Source organism: Crocodylus siamensis, chromosome 13, assembly GCF_052110815.1.
Source record: "Crocodylus siamensis isolate JL-2025a chromosome 13, ASM5211081v1, whole genome shotgun sequence".
Taxonomy (NCBI): domain Eukaryota; kingdom Metazoa; phylum Chordata; order Crocodylia; family Crocodylidae; genus Crocodylus; species Crocodylus siamensis.
Genome location: NC_143407.1, coordinates 13,647,564 through 13,658,445, shown reverse-complemented (window position 1 = coordinate 13,658,445; position 10,882 = coordinate 13,647,564). Strand labels below are relative to the sequence as shown.

Here is a 10,882-nt window from a genome sequence, read left to right as displayed (position 1 = left end):
CCAACCCGATGGATTACAGCAATCGGGAGTCATAGTAGAGATGATCTCTTTTATTATTTTTTTATTGGCAAATATCTTTGCCGGTTGAACTGGTTGTCTGACAACTGAATTGGTGATCTTTTATTGCAAGATTTTTGCAACAAAAAAATTAATTGCAACCTTTCAGGCACAAGCCCCCTTCATTGGGCATCAGAGACAAGGTTGTAAAGGTTCTTCTGGGTCGAAATGAAAGTTCGTATTTCATAGGATTTCACAGAGGGAAAACTCCTGGGCAGTCAGTTCATAGCTGGTTTAAAGCCTCTTGCCTCCTGTGAGGACCTGTGATAATGCAAATTACCTTGAAACAAAGGCAGGAGCATGATCTCTGGTTTCAGGTGGTCACTCTTGCTTCCTGCTTGGGAAGATATGAAGACTTAATTTTTAAAAATCGGCTAAAATTCAATATCTTCCATGTGTCAGGTATCCAGGTTGTAGCCCTACTGGTTTAGAGGAAAAGGCAATTGTAGTAGAGATGATTTCTTTTATTAGACCAACAAGATTTTTGCAAAAAACATTCTTTAATTGCAGTCTTTTGGGCACAAACCCCCTTCATCGGGCATCAGAGAAAAGATTGTAAAAGTTCTCCTGAGTAGAAATGAAAGTTTATATTTCATAGGTTTTCACAGAGGAGTCAAGAGGAAAACTTCCCTGGGCAGTTGGTTCATAGCTGGTATGAAGCTTGTCGCCTCCTGTGAGGTTCTATGATGGTGCAGATTACCTAATTCCTTGTGGAGAGGCCTGGCAGTGGGGATGGGGATCAAGTTGGGTCAAGTTGAAGCCCACACTTATCTGCTTAGTTTCTCTACTTATCTTCTAACACCTCAATCTCCTCACATCTCATGGCACCTCGTTGAGAGGGGTTGTGCTAGGAACAGCAGTCGCAACATAGTAAATGTGTTGCTGACTTAGACAATCAGGGCTCATAGTAGCGATGATATGTTTTATTAGACCAACAAGATTTTTGCAAATGACTTGGAAACATTTGATTGATGACTTAAATGTTTTCATGTTTGCATTATCCTGTCACTAGAGGTAACGGCTGTCCTGCTGTTTCGCATTGCCTGAGTGCAGCCATGCTTCAGATCAGTCAACTTTCTAGTAAAACTAGAAGAGGTAGAAACTTATCAGGGACTTGAAATGAAAGCTTTGAATTCCTGACAAAATAATTTAGAATCTTCCTTCTTTCCTATCATTATACAAGTTGAATGTCTCCAACGGGGCCGACCCATGACTTTTTTGGGCCCCTGATCTGTCAAAAAATCAAAATTGTGGTTAATTGCAGTATAAACTCACTGAAATAAAATGTTCGGAGCTGGGCTTCATGCGTGTGGGCTGTGCTGCGGAGGGCACGGGGAGGGGAGCAACACGTGCTAGGGATGCCTGGGTACGGTCCCTGGGGCCAGAATGGGAGCAGAGCTGGGAGCTCCTCCCCTGCTCAGCCAGGAAGGGGCTTCCTACCTCCATTGAGCCCTTTAAACATCAGGTGGTGGGCATGGCCCCTTAGCTGCAGGGCCCCCTGCGGCCGCTGGTTCCACAGGATAGGATGGGCTGACCCTGGTCTCCAAATAATGCTTTAAGTAAAGTTTAACTTGTCATGTGTAAAGTCTCTTTCCTTTCAGAGAGAGAATTGAATACCTAGTTTCCTTGTACTGGTTTTAAATATGGTTATTCTTGTGTACATGTGTGAGAAGCAAGATGGGAGAAACAAGCCTTGCAATTGAAGCTGGAGGTGAAGAGCTTTGTAATGCTTGTTGGGTTCTGATGCAAATCAGTGGTATATGTTTCTAGCTCCAACGGAAATTAGATTACAGACAGTAGGATATTTGCCAAGACGGGTATCAAGGAGTGAAAACTTGCCACTAGTCACTAGAATTCATGTTTTATATATTCATTAGTAAATGAACTGAGATGATGCCCTCAGACTCCAAAGTCCTTTTTCTCTTCCTAAACCCTGAACGTTTCCTTAAAATGTTTATATTCAGTACTCATCTGGACTGACAACTGTCAGACTGCTAATGATTTTTCATTTCCTAGCTTTCAAGATCAGACTGAGTATATTTTTCTGCTTTAAATATGCCATTGGTCAACTGGCTAAGCTAAGATATTAACAAAAAATTCCTCATTTTCCAGAAAATCAGGATCTTATGGCACTTCGCAACAGCTATCGTCTGCCAAATAAAAACTCTGAGGCTAACCAATCCATGAGTGGGCATCGGTCCTTAAAGAAGCGATGTGGAGAGTCACATTCAGAATCTCCTGTAAGCTGTGGTCGTGTTCCTGCTGCAGGATGTGTACTAAGCAAATTAATTCAGTTGCCTACACCTCCATTGTCAAAGCACCAGCTCAAGCGATTAGAAGAACACAAATATCAGAGTTCTGGACGGTCCCTGCTTGAGCCACTAATGCAAGGTTATTGGGAGTGGCTAGTTGGAAGAGTTCCAGGCTGGATTGCCCCAAATCTGATCACCATCGTTGGACTGTTAATAAACATATGTACAACTCTAATATTAGTGTATTATTGCCCAACAGCTACGGAGCAGGTAAGAGATGACCTTCTAACAATCGTATTTATCGTAGGGATGTAAATATTGCTTTAAAAATTACTTTTAACCTCCTCTAATTATATTAGTTAAAGAATTACTCAGTCCTATGGCAGAGGGGCAGGGTGACCTGGGGAGTCAGGGCCACGGCTGATATGTGGGATTGTGGCATGGCAGTCCCAGTAGGTGAGAGCTCCTGTGGGTGCTATGGGGGTTTGTGCAGTGCACCCCTGCGGCACCCGGTGGCAGCTCTGCCACTGTTAGCTCCTATTTAAGTCCTGCACACCCCATTGGGCACCTTTGCCTGGCTCTGTTCCCCCAGGTAAGCACTGTTTACCTCACTGCTGCAGCAGCAGCATCATGCTGCAGCCCAGATCCACACTGCCTCCTGGGCAGCCCCTGCTGGAGCAGCTCCCCTGACAGAACAGCGCTGAGTTGGGAGGTAAACGGTATAAATATCATTACCGTTTAACCTTTTATTTCTAATTTATCATGAGTGAATGGCAAGGACCTGACTGGTTTGAATTTTTGTATTTGAGGAAGAAATACTCTCTCTGCCTGACCAATATTTCTGATTTTGCACTGTTCTGAAAACAGAAATGCTGTGTGAGGCACTTTGAATCCACTTGTTCCTCTTTATGAGAAGAATATGACCCCTTATTCCTCTTTATAAGAATATGAGTGGATTTCTGGGTTGGAGGCCCACTGAATAAAATAGTTGGGTCGTTCTGTCCTGTGTCAAATCTCGAGTTAAGGCTGCTTGGCAGCAGGAGAGAACAGTCAGAAAAGGACAGGAAGGTAGTTTAAATTGCTTTTGCATCCCCTGTGTAGAGGCCACTGTACGTGTGGTGAGGAGTGAATTGTTCTTGCAAAATCTTCAGGGCTTGCATGGAATTATTTGGAAAGAGAAGCTAGAACATGTTGGGGTTTTTTTTTTCTTTCACTGATTATTGGGATGGTAACATCTCAAGTTTCTATCTGGTCTAGTGTTTCCCATTGTGTTGTAGTTTGAGTTGACTGGTAGCTAAGTTGCTTATGAACTCCAATCGAGTTCCAACATAACAAAAAAAAAAAACTACATTAGGTGCCTGATTGTATAAGATCTGGCAGCTGAGGAGAACTGGGCAGTTTTTCATATTTTCTGTGCAATTAAACCAAGCTTATTAAAAGCCCTTCTCTCTTAGTGATCTGATGACAGCCCAGAGTGTTTGTATTACTTTAGGCCCTGAAAGCCTGAGACCTGGACCAGGGCCCCATAATGCTATGTGCTGTACAAACATAAAATCAATAGCATCCTCGAAGAGCTTACAACATAAGATCCTGTGATGATGTAAGAAGTCAGGGTAGAAAGGGGAAGGGGTTTGTTTGTTAGATTTTTGTTTTGGGGCAGTAAAGCTCATAACCTGGCCTGAGGGGACTTGCTGAGATTATTAGTACTACCAGTTTTCTTCCTTACTAAATCATCCATATAAGGCATTTGAAATCTGTAACTCATTTTCATGTATTAAAGGACAGTAAATGTCTAAAAAGTCTCAAAAGCTTATTAAACTAGCTTCTTTTCCATCTAAGCTTACTGTTTAACTTGATGGGTGCATCTACACATGCGGTTAACCTGATGTAGTAAACTCTGGTGCAGTTTGGAGTCCACTGCTCCCAGGCTCAGTGTCTACACGTGCTTCTGGGATTGCAGGAATTCAAGCCAGGGTGGAGCAGCCCCAGGCTCCAGGTGATGGTGTCAAGTGGTGGAGGGCCTGGCTGGTGCATGAGGGTGCTATAGTGAGGGGCTAGCCAGCAGACAGTAGCACCCTTGTGCCCCAGCCAGCCCCAATTACCATCTGCATATGTGTTGCAGCGGTGTAAATTACTCCACCATAGGATACTGTCTGGGACAAGTACTATCTTACAGCGGAGTTAATTAATTTCCTGTACCCTAATATGGGCATGCATGTAGACTGACACTTTACTGTCTTTACTAATTAGCCAACTCCACAGTAAAGCACACATGTAGATGCACCCAGTGAGACTGATAAGAAGTGCTAGTCTGACCCATTTTTGTGTTCAGTTGTTGTTGAGGTGTTCACCTGCTCAAAGCATATTGCGTTGTGCAGCTGAAGGAGTATCTTTGAATCGAATAACATATGGTTTGATTTTATTTAAATTTGGGGGGAGGGGTGGAGATCAGGAGTTGAATCGGCAGATGTTACCTAATTAGTGAGTCTCTGATTTGGTCAACTGGCTGAGCTAAGATTAACAAAAATATGTCTTTTTCTCAAAATCAGCGTGCCGTATTTCACTTTTTAAAATGAAATTCAGAAGTGAACCTCAAACTTGAAGATTTCTTAGTGAAGGCTGTCAGTATAGGCTTCCTTTTCAAGTTGATTGCATTCCAGCTTGTCTATATGTACTACCCACTACTGCAGCAATATTGCAGTGAGAGAAGCAGTTCCTCAAATAGACAGCAGCAGCAATGTGTATGATCTGGACCCACTTATGACATGTCAACTATTTTCTTGTAAGGAAAGTCCATGGTTATATAATGTTAATGTTAAAAATAAGTTGCTCTCTCCTGTACTTACGTTTTATATGATTTCTTGGATTGTGAGCTCTCTGAGCAGGCAATGCCAGGCTGTCCTTCAGTGCCTAGTTCAATGAGATGACATTACTAGGGATAATGGCTTTCTCTGTTTAAAAAAATTCAAAATTCTCTGATTTAAAACCCCCCAAATCCTCATTTTTCAACAATTAAAATTAAACACCACTCATATACAAACAGGTATTTAGGTGTATATGTATAGGTATCAGTTGTACACAATGTTTTATTTGATATATTGTGATTTTAAAACAGTTTGGAAGCTTACCAGTGCCTCAATCATTATAATAAAATAACTTCTAAATACCTATATGTTTTGGTGTTTGATTTTTGGCTTTTTTATCATAGAAAATCAGAGCTCCCCTGCCCTCTTCGCCCACCAGGACATGGGTCCAGCTGCAGCTGTCCCCCCTGCTGCTTTGTGGCACTGAGCAGCCATGATGTGCCAGTGCCCTGCCCATGATGTTGCCCCTCACTTCCAACCCACTGCCCCCAGGCCTCAGTGGGTGGGATCCAGCATGGGAAGGAGCAACACATTACCATGGTCACCAAGGTGAGGTGCCCTCTGCTTGCCTGGCAGCATTGGGGGGGGCACAACTCCAAGCTGCTGCCAGGAGCTTCATATCAGCTGTGCCACCATGGCTGCTAAGGTAAGGTGACGCCTTGACAGAGGTGCAGAGTTGTGCCCCCTCACTGCTGCCCAGTGGGTAGGGGGCACCTCCCTATGGAACAGTCATGGTAGTGGGGCGCTCCTTCTGACACTGAGTCCCATTTGCTGGGTCTTAGAGGCAACTCCTGCCTGGTGCTGGTCTGATCAGGTTGTGGCCCTGTGCCCCACTGTGGGTGTAGAAATCTTGGGTGCCGCCTGTCTGTGATCACCCTCCTCCTGCTCCTCGCAGCCCCTTGCAGGCTGGAACTCTGCCAGCCTGCAAGGGGAAACCTGAGGTTTCCTGGGTTTTTGTCCTTTTTAAGGGGAAAATCCGTGATTTTCTCCTTCATAGAAGAAAATCCACACTTTTTCCATGGGAAATGGAAAAGCCCAGATCCCTAATCGTTACTAATTGAGGACTCCCATCAAAGAAGATAAGTGACTACTGTTTTACTTAAGGATTGTAATATTCAAGATGTATCTAGCTTAGGGTTACCATATGTCTGCTTTCCTGGACATGCCCTCTTTTTGGATCCTCCCATCTCCATCCAGGCTTTTTTTAAAAATATGATCAAACATCCAGGGTTTTGGTTAGCTCAGCTCCAAAGTTTTTCCTGGCTTGCCCTAGCAAGAAGCTGCTTGGGATTGTAGGGAGTGGGGGAAGGCAGTTGGAGGCAGGGCGCACACGCACAGAGTCAGTATGCACCTGGCAGGGGGGTGAGAGCAGCCTCACAGCGGCAGGCAGGTGAGTCTGTGGGGGGTTGGAGGGCCTGGGCTTGGTGACTGTTGCAGCGGGGAGGTGCCTGCCCCTCCAGTGGGGGAAAGGACTGTCGGGGGCTTCTGGGGCAGCAGGGAGCTGCATGGTTTGGACAGTGGCACCAGAGGGGTGGGGCGGCAGTCTGCAGGGCTGGATGCGGGGCTGCGGGTTGGGAGTGAGGGGCACCAGCAAGGCTGGGGGGTGTGGAAGGCTGTGGGTCAGCAGTGAGGGGCACTAGGAGGCCTGGGAGGTGCTGTAGCTTGGGAGTGAGGGGCACCAAAATGGGCAGGGGCAGGGCACTGGCGTATCACTGCCCCCCACAATCATATACCTCCCTGAGCGTTCCCATGTGACAGGTATCTTTTTGGAACTAGAAATATGGTAACCCTAATCTAGCTAAATGTATATTATCTATACTATTTTTTGGTGGAAAATACTGGTATTAAAAACCTCTGAATGCTAGCTCAGGTGAGGAGTTGGTAGCTGCTGATGCTTTTACACACTTAGAACAAGTCTAAAATAATATACTGGTTAAAGGACTGGCTTTTTTTTTTATCTTAGAGGTGCACTGATACATCAGTCTGATATCGGATTGCCACCAGTATAAAGAAAATTGAATATATCGGAAATAGGCTAAATCAGACTGATAAGTTGGCCAATAAATGGTCTGTGCATGCATGCAGCACAGGTGGAGAGGAGCACAGCCTGGCAGCATGGAGAGCTGCGTCCAGCTGGTAGGTCTGGTATGGTGGAAGGGGAGAGAAGGGGAATAGGGGTGCAGATCAAGACTCCCACGGGGAGGGAGGTGTGGAATGGGAGCAGGGGCTGCTGGGGCGGGCACAGGATGGAGCGGCGGCTTATCTGGTGCTCACCTGCTCGTCCAGCAGCTCTGCCAGTGTTCCTGCCACTCCACTAGGAGAGTGAGGGGAGGCATATGCCGGCTGAAGCCAAGGCTGCACCAAGCTCTTCCTGGTGGGACGGGGCTGCATTGGGAGGGAGTTATAGGGAAGGCGCTGCTGTACTCCTCAGTGCAGCCCTGCCCCGCTGAGAAGAGCTTGGCGCAGCCCTGGCCCCAACCCACCCCACACAGATCTGGGAGCACATGCCCTCCTGGACAAGCAGTGGGAGCAGTGGTGGAATACGCCTGGGAAGCAGGTGAGTGCCAGGCAAGCCACTGGACCAACGGCTGCTGGCCAAGCAGCACGCAGCAGAGAGCCGCTCCCCACCCCCTCTTCTCTACACCCCCGGATGAGCTGCCGCTCCATCCTGTGCCTGCCTTCTCTAGCTGGGCAGCCCCTGCCCTACCCCCATGCCTCCCTCCCTGCAGGGGCCTTGATCTGCCCTCCTCCCCCCACACCTTTTCCTTTCCCCCTCCCACCACACCAGACTTACCAGCTGGAGGTAGCTCCCCATGCTACTGGTCTGGTATGGGAAATCAGATCGGTATCAGCTGATATGCCTCTTTAAAAATTGGCTATCAGTATCAGCCACAAAAATCTGTACAGTGGTTTTCAACGTTTTTACCTCCCCCCCTCAGAAAATGCCAGCTCTTAGTCTTCGTTCCTTTTTTTCTTACTACAGAAAAATAATAGAGCAATTCTTCTGTTGCAGAGAACTCAGCCCACAACAGGTCGGAATGTTTTTGACAGTAGGAATTTCTATTTGAAATCTCTGGGTTTATCTTATGAATCATGTTTACATACCTACCAAAGCTAATGTTGCCTGGTACCCCAGGGTACCATATTATCCTACTGTAGTGATTTGCCATTATGTCAGTGGAAGACCAGTCCTTAGAAAAAAGTCTAGGCTATGCAAGCCCACAAGTCACTCCTACATCAAATCAACATAAATCAGAAGCCAAGGAGATTGAAGCTCTTCATCCATATTTGTTAAGTGTGCACCAATAAAGAATTTTTTGGGATGATACAGATGGCTATTTATAGACCAGCCATATCGACTTATACCTATCTGATTGCTGATATTCAGCCCAACAACATGGAGAGCAGCATCCAGCTGGTAAGTCTGTTGGAGGAAAGGGGTGTGGTGGAGCCAGATTGAGGGGGAGGGAGTGGGGCTGGAGCAGGGGCAGACTGCACAGCTGGGGCAGGGCAGGGTGTGGGATGGAGCCGTGGCTTGTCCAGAGGGTACAGGGAAGAGGGGAGCAGCTTCCACTGCTGGACGCACCTCTGGGGGAGGCATGTGTCCCCTGGATCTGTGTGTCAGGCGAGGGGAGGCTGTGCTAGCCTCTTCCCAGAAGGGGCTGGCCTTGGGCTGCTCTTCAGGTGGGTGGGGGCAGGGCAGGTGGTGGCCAGGATAGTTGCAGCAAATTTTGTGTGGTTATAGTCCACCCTATAGCTCCTTTCCCAGCACTGCCGCTGCCTGCCCTGCCCCACTGAGCCCGACCACAGCCCAGGCCCAGCCCTCCTCTCCTGGGAAGAGGCTGGCACAGCCTCCAGCCCTGAGCACACAGCAACAGTTTGCCCTTGCCTTGCGCACAAATCCAGGGGGCACGTGTCCTCCATGCCTCCCCCGGGGTGCGTGCAGCAGTGGGAGCTGCCCCCGCTTCCCTGTGCTCCCTAGATGAGCTGCAGCTGTGTCCCGTGCCCCACCTGGCCCCAGCTGTGCAGTGCCTGCCCCTGCCCCACTTCCTCACCACAGGGGCCTTGATCTGGCCCCCCCATACCCCTTCCCTCCCCACCCCTTTTCCTCACAACAGACTTACCAGTCAGACGCTGCTTTCCAGGCTGCCAGGCTGCGTATCAGCTATTGGATCAGTATTGGCTGATTTATGGCTGGTTAATAATTGGCCATCTGTATTGGCCCAAAAAATCTTTACTGGTGCACCCCTATTACAGTTCCATGATTAAACACTCAGAGTTCAGGACATGCTTAAGTTTCTGAATATATGTTTAACTTCCCCTTGTATATTTCAAAAGTCTAGTTGTATGATTGTATAATTCTCAAAAAATACAACAACTAAAACTTGTTCAATATTGTTAGTTGCACTCAGCATCACTAAAGGTATACTATCCCCTCCATAATAGGGTAAACAAAAGTAATTTTATAAAGGACTATAATGGAAGTGATTTGTCTAAGCAAAAGGCATAAGACTCCCATAACTGAAGGAGTCTACAAGGTGCCACCCTGTTTTCCTTTCTTCCTAAGGCTAAAAGCAGAGGAAGCTTTTTATCCTGAGATCATGCAGAGGTTCAATCCCATTGTCCCACTTTAAGTATCTGAGAGAATTCCGTTCCCCTCCCCGCTTTCTCCTCCCCACCAATTGTATAAAAGATTGTCCATGCGTGTTTTGATGCGAGTCAAAGTCCAGGATAATCAGACCTGGAATAAACCCTACATCTGTTTTTATTAGTAGATGTTTTGGATGGGGGAATCCAGGAAAAAGATGACAAAGCTGAGATGGAAATACAAAGTGCCCGAGCAAGGGACTAACAATCGAAGGATGGGGGAGAGGAGGGGAACGCGACTAGGTTACATACGATACAATGTTAGCCAACTAAGCCCTGGGGTGGGGGGATGTGGGAAGGGGAGGGGGGGGTCGCGACGCTGAGAGGGAAAGGAGATTAGATATATTAAATGAAGACTAACACCAGTGGCAGATTAAGCTGTATTAGAGCCCTGGGCTCCAGCAGCGGGTGGGCCCTTTCCCCTATTGGTGCTGCTGCTGCCAAGGGCAGGGCAGGCCTCTGTGCCCCAAGGGTAGGGGAAATGCTGGGGAAGGGGTTAGGTGGGCTATAGCCACCCCAAAATTCACCTTAACTGCCCCCCCCATAGCCACCCTTCCCAGCACTGCCCGCCCGCTCCATGCAGCTGAGCCCACATAGGTGTGGTGCTTCTGGCAGGGGTGGTGCCAGCCTCTTCCTGGTGAGGAGGGCTGGGCTTAGAGCAGATGAGAACAAGACAAGCTTAGCTGCATGGGGCAGGCAGGTGGCAGTGCTGGGAGGTGTGGCTATGGGGGGCTAAGGCACATTTTGGAGTTACTATAGCCTCCCCTCCCAGCCTTCCTGCTCAGCCCCCACCACCAGGAAGAGGTTGGCATTGCCCCTGCCCATGGGGGAGGCTGGGTGAACCTGGCCAGGATGGGGATGGGGTGCATATGCCCACCTCTCCTTGCCACACCCCCTCATCCCCAAATGGCTGTAGCAGAGCAAGGGCAGATGCAAGCTGCCCACTGCAGGCTCAGGACTCTGCTCTGCTGCCTTTGCGCCAGGGACCCTGTGCCAGCTGCACATCCCTTGCCTGCCTGGCAGCAGGAGGCACAGCTTGTTGCCCCCAGTGCTGCCAGGCAG

General features: G+C 47.9%; 1 protein-coding gene across 2 annotated transcripts in view; it reads left to right on the top strand.

The window, feature by feature from the left end:
• Positions 1-10,882, top strand: part of CEPT1 (choline/ethanolamine phosphotransferase 1) — a 56,988-nt gene that overhangs the window by 635 nt on the left and 45,471 nt on the right. For both annotated transcript variants that reach the window (XM_090025411.1, XM_090025410.1), the window contains exon 2: positions 2,170-2,579. In XM_090025411.1, coding sequence (XP_089881537.1) covers positions 2,184-2,579 — 396 coding nt within the window. In that variant the 5' untranslated portion in view covers positions 2,170-2,183. The remainder of the gene's footprint in view (positions 1-2,169; positions 2,580-10,882) is intronic.